Source organism: Solanum verrucosum, unplaced genomic scaffold, assembly GCF_900185275.1.
Source record: "Solanum verrucosum unplaced genomic scaffold, falcon-dt-bn FXZP01000284.1, whole genome shotgun sequence".
Classification (NCBI taxonomy): domain Eukaryota; kingdom Viridiplantae; phylum Streptophyta; class Magnoliopsida; order Solanales; family Solanaceae; genus Solanum; species Solanum verrucosum.
Window position 1 is genome coordinate 800,515 of NW_026019936.1, and position 14,367 is coordinate 814,881.

At 34.7% G+C, this 14,367-nt stretch overlaps 3 protein-coding genes across 3 annotated transcripts in view; all 3 read right to left on the reverse strand.

Annotated features, from left to right (window-relative positions):
* The window catches only part of LOC125835628 (uncharacterized), a 201,324-nt gene that overhangs the window by 47,380 nt on the left and 139,577 nt on the right, over window positions 1-14,367 (reverse strand).
* Window positions 2,322-7,555, reverse strand: LOC125836202 (transcription factor E2FA). The gene is made up of 14 exons (XM_049515322.1): window positions 7,274-7,555; window positions 4,986-5,175; window positions 4,777-4,827; window positions 4,583-4,668; window positions 4,422-4,510; window positions 4,254-4,308; window positions 4,013-4,065; window positions 3,884-3,934; window positions 3,744-3,792; window positions 3,555-3,620; window positions 3,401-3,477; window positions 3,051-3,282; window positions 2,636-2,702; window positions 2,322-2,559 (listed from the first exon to the last, which is right to left on the reverse strand). The coding sequence occupies exons 1-14, from the start codon at window positions 7,514-7,516 to the stop codon at window positions 2,432-2,434; spliced, it is 1,437 nt and encodes a 478-aa protein (XP_049371279.1). The 5' UTR covers window positions 7,517-7,555; the 3' UTR covers window positions 2,322-2,431.
* LOC125836319 (transcription termination factor MTEF1, chloroplastic-like) lies at window positions 11,524-12,926 on the reverse strand. The gene is made up of 2 exons (XM_049515506.1): window positions 11,938-12,926; window positions 11,524-11,621 (listed from the first exon to the last, which is right to left on the reverse strand). Exons 1-2 carry the CDS (start codon window positions 12,856-12,858, stop codon window positions 11,568-11,570), a joined length of 975 nt encoding a protein of 324 aa, XP_049371463.1. The 5' UTR covers window positions 12,859-12,926; the 3' UTR covers window positions 11,524-11,567.

Genomic DNA, 14,367 nt, shown 5'->3' on the forward strand with positions numbered 1-14,367 from the left:
CCAACCATTTGCCTAAATTAGGACTAATTGCATAGACCTTTCATGAGGTTTAATTCTATATGTCTCAAAATTAAAACACTCCGTCATATTTGTATTAGGATCTTGATTGATTTGATTTGTATTGTGTAGGTCTCAGCGAAAATTAATTTGTTGATAAAAGATTCTGAATGAAAAATCGATCAAAAATGTTATCGACTTATCAAATTTTGATGAATCTATAAGAAACTAGTGCAATTTTCAGATAGTAATCTTTGTTTAAGAGAGAAGAGATCTTGTCATCCTACCGCAACCTTGATCCTCGAATAGTCAAATACCTAAAATATATTTTTGGCTACTTGCTAGTTACTCTATAGTACACAGAAAAACATACAAGAAATTAATGATTTTATTTTTCTTATAATTGAACATACAAATAATTTTATCAAAAATACATAATCATCCTCAATTATTATTTTTAACAATTAAAAAAATCATTCAATTTCCCCAAAATATATAATAGAAAGCTACTAGGAGAAAACAAATGAGTTATTTCTTATAATAGTTAGACAAAGTTAAATAATCTTTTGTTAAAAAAAAATAGTGCAATGACTTCGCGATATCTAAATAAAGTTGAGTGATTTTTATAAAAAATTATAAAAATATAATCTAATGATATTTGTATAATAGTGAAAATTGAATAACCAATTTCTCTAAATCAGAAATTTCAGGGATCTACATAATAAAAAGAATAAATTAAGTGGCTAACCTGACATTTCAATTAAATTAATTTGTTGAGCTGTCTTTCAAAACCTTTGAATTGGTGGCAACATAATCGCGGAATCAGTATTTGAAATTTAATTTTTTAATTTATAACTTGTTTTAGCTACTAAATTTGTAATTAAATATTCATATATTTAATGAATTTCTTAATACAAAACATAAAATTTAAATATAAATTACTGGATTCATCTAAATATATACTTAATATTGTAGCTCCGTCCCGAGGTGACAATGGTCCTCTCTTGACCACGTATATATATACTTTGATGTTGGTATTTTTAACTTATTTCATGTGGCCTTATTAACTTAAAGTTTATTCAAATTTGGCATCCGTCCTAGATAAACTATTCATCTCATAGTGTAATGACTCCCCACAAATAATCAATTTGGCAATTAGGTATTTTTAGACGGAAAAAAATAGTCTTTTAAGATTGATCATTACGTGTCACCACCTTCCATCTATCCTTCATATTCAATTAAGGTTGTCAATTAACTGATACAAAGGCGAAGTCAGGATTTAAAACTTATAACAATTCCAATTTTTTAAAGTTATCAAATTTTAAATTCATAACGCGTATTCATGAAATTACATACTCTGGCAAGACAAAGCTACTGAAATGCAAATATTTTAACACTCTTTGTTAGGATAATCAAAGTTTAATATGACAAACATAAATTAGAGTTGAGATTAAAAGTGCAGAATTATTAGAGCATTTTTAAGATTACTTTTTCTGTTAGGTCAATTACTTTAAGTTACTTTGTGTTCCATTAAACAACTTTAAACTTGTGGTGGTTACTAGTCACTTACCAACAAATTCTTTATTAATGGCTTAATTAACAAACAGTAGTTATTTATTTTTTTATTTTTGGGTACAAAACTAAAAAAGTCACTTTTTAAAATCACCTTGTAAAATTATACCATTTTTAGTTAATAGTTTAAAGATTGATGTAAAAAAAGTTGAAATTTTGGCTCATATATATTATACATCTTTTGAGTCCATCTGTAATTTTAAGTCTATCTCGTCTCCTTGTAGGTCACATGTACTTTCTCGAATATGATCATTTCTAATCTTGTCAAGCTACTTTCACATAAATCGAAGTCATAAAAAGGAATCTATGGGCCAAAAAATAGATATTTTTTTTCTCAAAAAAGAAAAGAAAAACCATAGTATATCCTAATTGAGGACTTGTAAGTTGTAATATTTGAAGGCAAATATTAAATTCCAGAAAGAAATTCTATAAACTGTACCTGCAGAATCATATGCTTGAGAATTGAGCATCAAAAGAACACTTCAATATTGTGCTATTCCAAGCCAAAATTGCACCCAAAGTGTTAAAAAAAATGCCATAAAAATATAATCTGATGCACCTGTTTTTGTTTATGAAGAAGAATTTTATAAATACGCAGCGTTTCCTTCCCATACTTTTAACTCAATCTGTTGCACCTTCTGTGCAGCTCTGTTTGGTTACAAGTATATTAAAACCATGTCAAAGAGGTCAAGCAGATTCCGCAACTGTACAAAGTCTCAATCTTTTGGCTTTGAGTAGTAGTAAGTAAACTGTCCATAGCCCTTATAAGGAGCAAAACAGCAAGAAAGGAGAGGGTGAATTCTTGTTTCCGACTAAATAGACTGGAATTTTTCCAAGTTCAGCTTATTCGCGAGAGCCTGTATTATCTTGGTGGTACGTTGATTGGATCTGGTACGTCAGCAATAGTAGATGGAGTGTGTGCCCGTGGAGTACCTAGATCATCTATTCCAAAATCACGGAGCAAGGTTTCCCCATCCCATTCAACTGTAGCTATTATTGAAGTTAAGGGAAACGGGGATTTAACAAAAAGATTGCGAATGAAAGAAACCTTAAAAGAAAAGGATACAATCTGTCTTCCACATATCTGTGATGCTAACATTTGCATCTGATAGGAGCCAGTAATCTGAGTCATTCTGCAACAAACATAAAGCATTTATAACTTCAAAATTAGCGCAAGAACAAAGGAATTCTATTTTATTTTCGTGAGTGTCAAGTCATGAAGCAATATCTTACTGCATTTTCTACCACACGGCAACACTTAGTAGCCGTAAATCTGTCATGACTAGAACACATGACCATGAGTTCAGATTTTACCATGTAGTTGGCGACCTTATTGTGTATATATGCAGTAATCACATTGACTTTTGAAACGGGAATTGATGAACAAGATTTTTTGATCACCTTGCTTGGTGCGTAAGCATATTTTGCTTAGACCACATCATCTTGTTAGTAAAGACCAAGTTCTAGAGAAGCACACTTACATCAACATCCGAAGGGAGAATTTTCATCATTCCGCCATTGTAATCCTGTGAAGTACCAAGATCAGAACTCAAGTGATCAACATTGTGCGTTTGTTCTTCATTCTCAGTAACACTGTTTGAAACAGTTGATATCTCCATGGTAGGATAATCCTTTGAGCCTGAACTTGAAGCAACTGGGATGGTCGTTGGCGGTTCAACACCATTCATCTCCTCAAACTTCTCCTCAAATTGACTAATCAAAACGGAAAATACCAGATAGGAGAGTCAGATGACCTTTTCCGAAAGATAGAAATACGAAGCATGGAAATAGCAACCAGGACATGTTTAATGGCTCTACAAGCCAATGATACCTGACAAGGTAGACATCAATGGGACCCATTGTGCTTCTGAGTATAATTCTATATCTCCTCTGTGGATAGTCCACGGCCTGTGGATGATACATGTTATTTCACCTATATGAGATATGTAAGACATTTTCTCATATTCGCTTCTTTCTCAACTTACCTCATCGGGATCTGGGACTTCCAGGGTGGTGCCATGAGGAGCTTTAACTGCTATTAGGGTCTCATTCTGCCAGGATTAAAGAGTATAAACTTATTCATAGGTTCTTTGAGTAGATCACTCCAAAAATACAATCATTTTGCAAAAATGATGAAACGGTTATAAAGAAAACACATAAATGGCAAAGTGAACCTGAAAGCAAGGTAGGCTCTTTATATCTTCTTCAGTTACAAAAAGCCACCTAATTCACAGAGTTGAAATTGTCGTCAACAAAGAGCAAAGTATCAAATCCAGGTTACAACTATGTAGTGAGGACAGGCACAAGAAGTTACCTTTGGTTGTTTTCGTCTTCACTCATATCCCTTAACTTTTCTTGCATTTCTCTGCAATAATCAAAACATCAGCACAATGACATAGTTCAAGAAAGAAGCAGAGACTTTTGACTCTGACAAACCACATACCTAATCCGCTCATCCAATCTTCGCTCCTCCATTGAAAGTCTGTCAGTTTCGGCCTGCAAAAATTGCAAGCTACTTAGTAGAAAGTTCAATTTTTGGATAATACACTGCTTCAAAGTGAAGTTCTCATACAACTAGAGTTCTATTCAAGTGCTCAAAACTAGTTTAACAGTGGATATCTATCATAACATAGATGAAGACACTATCTTAGCAATCAAATAGTTAAGGAAGCATATACGAATACCTTTAAAATGGAAGCATCATTACCCACTTCTCCAGGTCTAGAAGAATCAACACCCCTAAGGAGTGATTATGGAATTCTCACATCAGTATAGCTTCAGATGTTTAACAGATCATTGCAAGCAGTGTCTAAGTAGAAATATGTGTTTATATCCAAGCAAAGCTAGCTTACTTCCATTGTATTCTGTTCTTGAGCTTCTTTTCAATAAGACCAATTCCTTCAAGCACATTTGTTATATCATAGATCCTTCTTTTCTGCACCTGTAAGATCCAGAAATTATAATCAGAGTTTAACAATGCAATGAGAAAACTTCTAGCAAAATGATATATCACCTCCAAAGTGTCTGCAGCTTGGTTAAGATCAAGCATACCATCTTCTGCATGCTTGATCAAGTTGATAAATTTCTTGGTTAATAGACCTGAGCAGAAGACAGTGGTTCAATTTTAGGTTTATTCCACCATAAAATCACGCTTTCCATAAAAACTTTTACAACAAACCAATCCCTGGGGAAAAAATCATGGAATACCCAATGAACTGTCGTAGCGGCAGCTTGCAGGTGTAAGAGGAGAAGGAGAACCTGCAAAATTGCAATGCACAAGTTAACCAATGCAACCATGACAATACAGACAGTTTTCTATATATAACCTTTAGATAGATGCAGAGGGAAATAAAATTTGAACATTTACTTGTGTCCAGTTACAACCAAGACAAAAAAAATTAGACACCTAGCCTCACCAGCATTATAGACAGGAGTTTGAGGTCCAGATTTATTATTTTTTGTGGCTCTTGACCGTCCATGTGCTCTTCCACCTTTACCAGACACAGGCGTTCCAAGTGGACTATTGGCCACATCTGCATACCCAGAATTAGCAGTCCAGTCACTGGACTCAACTTCTTTAATATAGCCTGTCTTCCGCTTTAGTGCCTACAGGGGCATTAAGTGTGCAAAGTAGAAATAAGTGATCAACAAGTAATACGTAGCAAACTAATGAACAATTACGACTAAACTCTGATTTTTCCCTGGGATAAATTAGAGTATCTAGAATTTAAAAATTCTTGACTTGGGCACATAAGAGTATTATCAAACTAAAAACAACAAGAGTGGACAGCTGTATAAGAAGGCTCCCTCCGGGCAGGCTCAGGAATGGTTACTGTAGACAGCTAACCTCCTTATGGAGAGGCTGATTACAAGACATAAGCACTAAACCTTACACCTAAATTAATAAACCTATAGAAGGAAATCCATAACTAACAGAGCTTCAGTTTACTGTAGCTAGTGCTAACTAATTAGAGAATACAAGCAAGACCTGATTGTTACTTAAGCAAAGGAGCTAATTCTGAAGATGAACCAACAATAAAAATCCTCCCATTCAATCTTCTCTAGATATCAATAGGACTCAAGACATGAATGACACCAATCATATCCACATACAAAAAGAAAATGGCATTCAGGTTTCATGATGTTTATCAGATCAACAAAGCTACATTACATGTTCAACCACGTAACCAAATTGGTTGTCACGTGTGCAAACACGAATGACAGAACAGTATAAATCACAACCAACTCACTTGACTCATTTACTCTTTTTTACCAAATTTAGCCATCAGTCTGGATGTATTCAGCTAACAAGGGATAAATGACCTCTGGGAAATCAAAAATGAAAAACCGGAGGCAGCTTAACAGCTTAACCCAACAAAGCAATTAGCTATATACCAAATACCATGGCTATTCAAGCAAATCTGTTAACTTAACCAACCCAATACCAGGTTCCAAACAGCATTCCAACCACAATAATTAGCCTCAAAAGTTATTCACACAATGAAATACATATATTGCAGATCAAAAAAATCACAAGTAATCACAAAATGCACAAAACAGCAACAATTTAACTCGAAATTACATCTTTTTAAAGACATATAATCAAACCCCATAAGATATCTTTCTTCAAAATATCTAATTCATGTCTCTACTACTCAATCCCAATTATAGTCTTAAGTTCCATCTCAATAGGCAAGACACACTACTAGAATCCAACAGCAATCCCAATTAAAAAACATTCCACAAACGACAATCTTAGTTCAAACAAGAAAGCTAGTAACCACAAAATGCACAAAAACAGCAACAATTGAACTCAAAATTACACCTTTTTAGCTACATTTAATCTAACACCACAAGATATCTTTCTTCAAAATACCTAATTCACGTCTCCACTACTTAATCCCACCCCTAGTCTAAAGTTCCTATATTTCAAAACGTAAAACCCACTAATAGAATCAAACAGCAATCCTCAACAACTACACTATTAGCTCAAACAAGAATGCTAGTAACCGCAAAATGCACAAAAACAGCAACAATTGAACCAAAATTACACCTTTTTAGCTACATTTAATCAAACCCCACAAGATATCTTTCTTCAAAATATCTAATTCACATCTCCACTACTTAATCCCACCTCTAATCTAAAGTTCCCATATTTCAACACGCAAAACCCACTAATAGAATCAAACAGCAATCCTCAACAACTACACTATTAGCTCAAACAAGAAAGCTAGTAACCACAAAATGCACAAAAACAGCAACAATTGAACTCAAAATTACACCTTTTTAGCTACATTTAATCAAACCCCACAAGATATCTTTCTTCAAAATATCTAATTCACATCTCCACTACTTAATCCCACCTCTAATCTAAAGTTCCCATATTTCAACACGCAAAACCCACTAATAGAATCAAACAGCAATCCTCAACAACTACACTATTAGCTCAAACAAGAATGCTAGTTACTGCAAAATGCACAAAAACAGCAACAATTCAACCCAAAATTACATCATTTTAGCTACATTTAATCACACCCCACAACATATCTTTCTTCGATACATCTAATTCAAGTCTCCACTACTTAATCCCACCTCTAATCTAAAGTTCCCATATTTCAAAACACAAAAACCCACTAAACAGAATCAAACAGCAATCCCCAAAAAAACAACACTATTAACTCAAACAAGAATCCAACAAACTCACAGGAGACTTAACCACAATAGCTTCAGGCTGCAAACTAGCAGACCCAATTCGAGAATCAACACCAGGGATAGAAAATCGGTGGTAATCCTCAGGTGTAACAAACGGCGGCCTCATAGAAGCAAAGGGTAAGTATCTTTTGATCGGATGAGAGATCTGACTCCTCCCTCCACCGTTTACAGCGGCGGATGATGACTGAGCAGTGGGTGGCGCCGCCGCACCAGTGGATGCACTAGAACCTGTCATTTTTTCACTAGTTTTGTAATCAAAGATAAGGAATAGATACCCTTCGAGCTCAAGATTTTGGGATTGTTGAAGAGAAGGTTCTGAGGGGGGTGGGTATGGGGTGGGGGTGGGGGTGGGGGTAGAGGGGTGGGGTGGTAGGGGGAAAGGGTTTCTCTGTGAATGGCAAAGGAGAAAACGAGGGAAGGGAGGGAATTTTGGTTTTTGTATAGATGTGGAGGGAAGAGAAAATGTTTTATTTTGTTTCTGTTCATTTTGGTCCATATGGATACTTATTGTTTGCAATTTGACCCCTTTATTGGTAAAAAATTACTATTTTATTTTTATTTTTTATTCATTTGTTTTGGGCAATAAAATGACCGAGGTCGAGAATTAGGGTAGAAAATTAATTGGTTCAAACGAGTTTTCTCTTTTACATTGGAGAACATGATTCTAGTAAGTAGGGGTGGGTATTCGGTCTGGTTTTATCAAATTTTGGTTCAATTCTTCGATGTGAAAAAATGTGCACCGAATTTCGAACCAATCTAATTTGATTTGGTGTTTTTAAAATGACTTTTTCAGTGAGCATGAATAAACAGTATAAACACTTTTAAAAAAATGTAAACCATGTTAAGTGGTGATATATCTCACCATGAAACAATTATTGTGCTTAAAAGATTGTTTGTTTGTTTTTCAAAAACATTGTGTCTCCAAAATATTTATGTACACCCCTATACTAGTAGGAGCAACTTTTCTACACCATCTTCTGGTACTATTAATTGATATTACATTTTTGATTATCTTACTATTTTTTGTTTTAGATACTTTTCTTTCCTCATTATTTTCATGCTTGTAGATAGAGTCGTCAATATGGGCTAGGCCTGTTGGGCCAGTCTGGCTTAACCTGGAATTTAATAGGGCTGGGCTAAGATTTTTGGAGCCCATTTAAGAAAAGGGCTTTTTAGCCCGGCCTGAATAAGCCTGTTGATTTGTGGGGCTTGAGAAATATAGGTAGGGCCGGCCCGTGGGCCAGATAAAAATAATTAAAAAAATATAATATAATATTAAAATTTAAAATTAAAAAGAATCCAAACTCAAAATCTATTTAATATTTAACTAATTGAAACCGCATATAAATTGCAGATGAAAATGAAGATGTTAAGACAACCTTGCCACAAGCTGATTCAGATATGCTTGATGAAGATGATCATGAAGTGTTGGATACGCCATAGATTTCATGATGTGTTAGATACGCCATAAGTTTCATGATTTTTTTAAGGAGTTTATTTTTAACTTTTTTATGGTTGGAATATTGCACATTTTTTGTGTTTTAATGTGACAAAACAATTAGGTTAATATTTCTATTTATATATTTATACTTTTATTTGAAAAAACCTTAATAAATATTATAAAGATAATTTTATTTGTGAATTTGATTAACAAGTAATAACATTAACATGATGTAATATTGTTTTGTCGATATTTATGATAATATTTTTAAATTATAATTTATAATTTATTTTAATAATTATAAAAAAAAGTATAATTTTTAAAAAAGTGGGCTGGCCCGACAAGCCTGTAGCCCATGTACTTGTGGGTTGGGCCGACCGTTTTCTGGCCCACACCAAAAATGGGCTAGCCTGGCCTGACCCGTAAAATGTCAAAGCCTATATGGATTAGCCCGGATGGGGTGGGCTAGCCCATATTGACAGCTCTACTTGTAGATTTCAAACTTATTTTTAAAAACATTTTTCTTTAGGTGAGGGTCTATCAGAGCGTATCTACCTTACACGAGATGGGAGAGTAAAATTTATATATATTTTATCTCTCACACACAGTATACTGCATTTTTGAGATCACACTGAATATATTGTTATTGTTTTGAAAATTGAAGTTATAATAGCTCTAAAGATTCATTGCATCTTGAAATCACATAGATAATTTCAAGTTCATTACAATTTTATAGGAGGGTAAAATTGTTTGCGCGACACACACGAAACAGTATCTTTTGAAGAGTCCAAGCAACATAGTGTCTGAGAGTATAGACAGGGAAAAAAGCACAACACAGACGGTATCTAACAAATAAACATATAGCTATCTTTTAAACCTGTGAGATGCTGAAGAGATTGATTACCCAAAAAGTGGATCACTACTACCTGATAAATATATTTCATAGGACTAACATAGAAAAAAAGGCAGCTCGATGAACGAAGCATCCTGCATTCACGCAGGATCCGGAGATGCAATAAACATTCTATTTTGCTTCTAAACACTTACAGATCACAACCATGAATAAGTTTATTGTCCTCTAAAATCAACAAGTCCTTATGGCATATTTGCTTTAGTAAAAAACAGAAATGTCCATTATATTCTCACTCATTCCGGACCACCTTTAAAGAACTCGCCAATCAAAGACGATAACGTTATTGCTACAAAGAAACCGGAGAGAATTATAATGACAGTACTGAGAAAACCTTTAACTATACCCAATGAAATCCCCACAAGTGAGGTTTGAGGAGGGTAGAATGTATGCAGACCTTACCATTACCTCGTGGAGGTAGAGAGGCTGTTTCCGAAGGACCCTCGGAGAATCTTTAACTAAAACAAACACTAATCACATTATGAATATCATAAGACGAGTCTTATTAAACAAAGTTCCTAGGCAAAATATATGTCAAGGCACACTGAACATCAGGTACTAGTACTCTCCAAATTATATGATCATATCACAACTTACATCGAAACAAGGATGGTATAATAAACAATCGATGCAGCAAAGTTCTAGCCTATAGGTGCTACAAATATTTACTTGATTTTGGAGCTGAGCGATCATCGATTCAAGTTTCCTATGACCATGCAATATTAGTAGGTCAAGAAGGCAGGGAACGATAGAAATCAATATGATTTGTTCACTAAGTATCCAATAATATCTATCAACTTGTTCGTCATCAACATAACCTCGTAGTTTTGTTATAGATATCATAAACTCGCTAACTGAATCTGCTTCTCACAGATGTAAAAGGCCAAGACTAGAGAAAAACGTTTTTCTCCAATGACAAATATCAATGCAACTTTCTTCCTAATAGCAATAGGATTTACCCAGAGAAATGCTGGAATGGCAAATGATGAATTGGTCCGTTCCATTACATGGAGAAGTAAATAAGATATCCACTTCACGATACTCGTGAGAAAGGGATGGATTGTAAGGAAAAGCAACACAGTGTCCTAGCATCTTAGCATCCTTACTCGCATTATCAGCAACTACTCCAAAATTTATCAAGGAATATCATGCATCTCAATTCCGTGCTTATTGTGTTACTAGTTTCTACATGTACAATGGCATCAAATATCCAAATGGATACTCGCAAACATATAGTGCAGTACACACACTGCTGCATATTAGCAAGCAGAAACACAACACAAAAGCAAATTTAATCAAACTGGAACACCTTATCAATCAATACTTTACTTACCACATATTCAAACAAGCCAGATTAGTTACTGCAACTTAAATGCATACACAAACTAGCAGATAACAACTACGTTTTGATCCCAAGCTAGTTGAGATCAGCTATGAATCCTCACTAACCATGTCAATCCATTTAAGCTTGAATGTATACAAAATTAACAGTATTCTATAGCATCAGGAAATAGGTAATGATCATCAAAATATATTTTTATTAACAAATGGGGCAATATGGTTCAAGTTCAATCTATGTTACATTATATTATCAATAGCATGTTGTGTCAAGGGTGTCCAAAATATGTTATTCAATCACTTCGTGTATCATTTTACTTGTATATACGGTATTTTTTCCCGACAAAGGATGTCCAATTGCACACCCTGACAACCACGTGGCTCCGCCCCTGCGTCTCAATTCCATGCTCATTGTTTTCCTAGTTTTTACATGTACAATGGCATCAAATATCCAAATGGATACTCGCAGACATATAGTGCAGTAAACGCACTACTGCATATTAGCAAGCAGAAACACAACAAAAAAGCAAATTTAATCAAACTGGAACACCATCAGCCATACAAAAACTCTCCCCTTTTTACTTACCACATAGTCAATTAACTTGATTCTATGGTATACTGATTAGCACTCTGGACACCGGATTCAGCAACCTGTGTTCGACTCCTAGTAGGAATGACCTTATCAATCAATACTTTACTTATCACATATTCAAGCAAGCCACATTAGTTACCGCAACTTAAATGCATACAAACTAGCATATAACAACTACGTTTCGATCCCAAACAAGTTGAGATCAGCTGCGAATCCTCACTAACCATGTCGCTAACAAGATTCTATAGCATCAGGAAACAAGTAATGATCATCAGAATATATTTTTATAAACAAAATGGGGGCAATATGGTTCGAGTTCAATCTATGTTACATTGTATGATCAAAATTTGTACACCAAAAGGGAGATTGTCTCACCGGCATAGACGAGCTACAACAAACTTCCAGCCTATCACGAAATCGCGATTCGTGGGACTTCAACATCACAGGCAATGACAAGCACACACCTTTCTCAACACACATCTTGTGCCTTGGCTTTATCCTATTCTCTAAACTAAACGAGAAATACTGAGGAAACACAATCAATTCCTTCAACTCCCTCCCCATTTCCACCACAAAGTAATCGAATTTCGGCTCCAAATTCTCCTCTATACTGTAACAAAACAATGAAGGAAACCTCCTAAACATCACCTTCGCATCTCTCCTCGAAAACCCAATTCTCTGTAAGTAATCCAATCGAGGTATAAACTTAGTCTCCACTGAACAAGAAAGCAAAGTCGCACATTTCGAAACATCTTCAATACCAATAGTACTCTGTAAGAAGTAAAGGGTCGGTCGGAGATTCTTTTCTACACACTTTGTGAGTAGCCGGGGTCGTCGACGGAGAATACCCGGAAGTTTTTCTCCGGTGACAAGAGCTTCCCGGAGTAAAAACGTAACGGCGGGTCGGAGGGTGGTTGAAATTCCGGCGGTTAAAATCTCTGGGCACATGTGTAAAACTCTCCGAACATCAAGAATACTGAGATTAACAGAGTAAAGGAAGTCAATAACCGATTTGAGGTCAGATAAAGAGGAAGAGACAATAAGGGGTTGTGAAGAAAGGCAATGTAAAGAGTCTACACCAAGTGAATCCAAAAAAAGAAGCTTTTCTTGAAGGTGGAAGTTTTGGGGTGGGGGTGGGGGTGGGGTAGGGAGAGAGGTGGAGGTGGAGATGGGGGTGGGTGGTTTTGGGTGTTGAGGGTATGAAATTGTGGAGGATTTGAAGGATTTGGGAGGAGAAATGGAGGATTTAGGAGGTGAAAAAGAAGAAGAAGATGAAAGATGGAGAGTTTCTTGCATGGTGAGTTCTCTCACATGGTGATTTTCTGGTTGTTTGAGATGAAAAAATGGAGGATTTTGGGGTGAGGGTGGGGGTAGGAGTAGGGGAGGGAATTTGTATCAGTGGTGTGGAAGATGGAAAGGGATAAGGGGATGATGTGAGATGACATTTCTTGGATATGTTTTCCTTGTGTTATCTTGAAAATTTCTTTTTAAGAGGGTTTAACGAGCTATCAGAAACAACACTTTTTTCTCTAAATTAGTGATAAGATTTGTGAAAATAAATGTCATTATGTGGGATTACACTGAATATATAGTTGTGTGTTGGTTTAGATAGAAGAAAGAGGGGCAATTGCTTGGATCAAGGTTGCGTATCGGTCGATTCAGTTTGATTCGATTTTGAAGTTTATCGATTTGACCTATTGATTATCTAGAGTAGAGTCTCGGTATCGGGAAATCAATAGTATAGGTCTTCCCTGCCTTTATCACTGGTGAGATCTCTGCTTGAACGTAATCATTCTTGTTTTGGATCGTTTTGAGGGTTGTTCTAGATGAATTTGTAGACAAGCTAAATCGTTATAGAATCAATAAGATAGTACCTTATCAATAATAAGTTTATCGATTATTGAACGTTATCTATTTAGTTATCGATTTAAATGTTAAGATTTGATATAAAAAAATTATATTAAAAATCACTTAGAAACAAGGTGACAACCTAAATGAACCATGCACATTAGTTGATAGATTGCATCCTGCTCAAAAGTATTATTGAAAATCACTTAGAAATAAGGTAACAAACCAAATGAATCATGCACATGAGTTTACAGATCGCATCTTGTTCAAAAGCAAACACTGATATATTATAGAATAATCGAGAGTTTGAGACAACAAAAAATAAAGCTTGAGTCAAAAACTTTATATACCAAGTGGTCTAAATAATATTTATTAATTTACTATCGGTTAACCTATTAAGAAAAAACATCAAATCGTTAAGAACTGAAAACTAATAATAGAATATATTAAAATCGTTACCGAGATCGCTAAATCAACCATCGTTGATAAATCAATTAAAGGAAAAACTAAGGGCCCGTTTGGCCATGCGATATGGTATCATGATATGGAATCATGATATGGTATCATGATATGGAATCATGAGATGAAATTGAAGGTTTGTTTGGACATGCGATATGGAATTTTTGTGTTGTATATTTTCTCATAAACATAAAAATCTCATAAGTTGTAAAACTATTAAAATAGCCCAATTGTTTATTCAATCTTATCAAAGAAACAAAAATTATAAAATCGCATAATAAATTATTACAAAGTTATTTGTTCTTCACTTAAATAATTGTTTCATCTAACTTTAATTTAATTAAAAAAATTAAACATAAATTGTACTTGATATGCTCATATCTCTCAACTACTCTTACAAATAACCTATAAAGTAGAAAAAATCATACATTAGTGAGTAAATATTAACTTAGAAGTTAAATGCACTAAGATAAAAATTAACAAACATCACTAACTTCC

What these genes read in the sequence shown, in the direction of transcription:
- LOC125836319 (XM_049515506.1), bottom strand. Translation starts at nt 12,858, where the DNA reads ATGCAAGAAACTCTCCATCTTTCATCTTCTTCTTCTTTTTCACCTCCT. An exon ending in GTTGTAGCTCGTCTATGCCG is followed by an intron (nt 11,622 to 11,937) that starts GTGAGACAATCT and finishes AGTCGAACACAG; the next exon opens with GTTGCTGAATCCGGTGTCCA.
- LOC125836202 (XM_049515322.1), bottom strand. Translation starts at nt 7,516, where the DNA reads ATGACAGGTTCTAGTGCATCCACTGGTGCGGCGGCGCCACCCACTGCT. An exon ending in AAGCTGCAGACACTTTGGAG is followed by an intron (nt 4,511 to 4,582) that starts GTGATATATCAT and finishes TGGATCTTACAG; the next exon opens with GTGCAGAAAAGAAGGATCTA. An exon ending in TTCTCCCTTCGGATGTTGAT is followed by an intron (nt 2,703 to 3,050) that starts GTAAGTGTGCTT and finishes TGTTTGTTGCAG; the next exon opens with AATGACTCAGATTACTGGCT.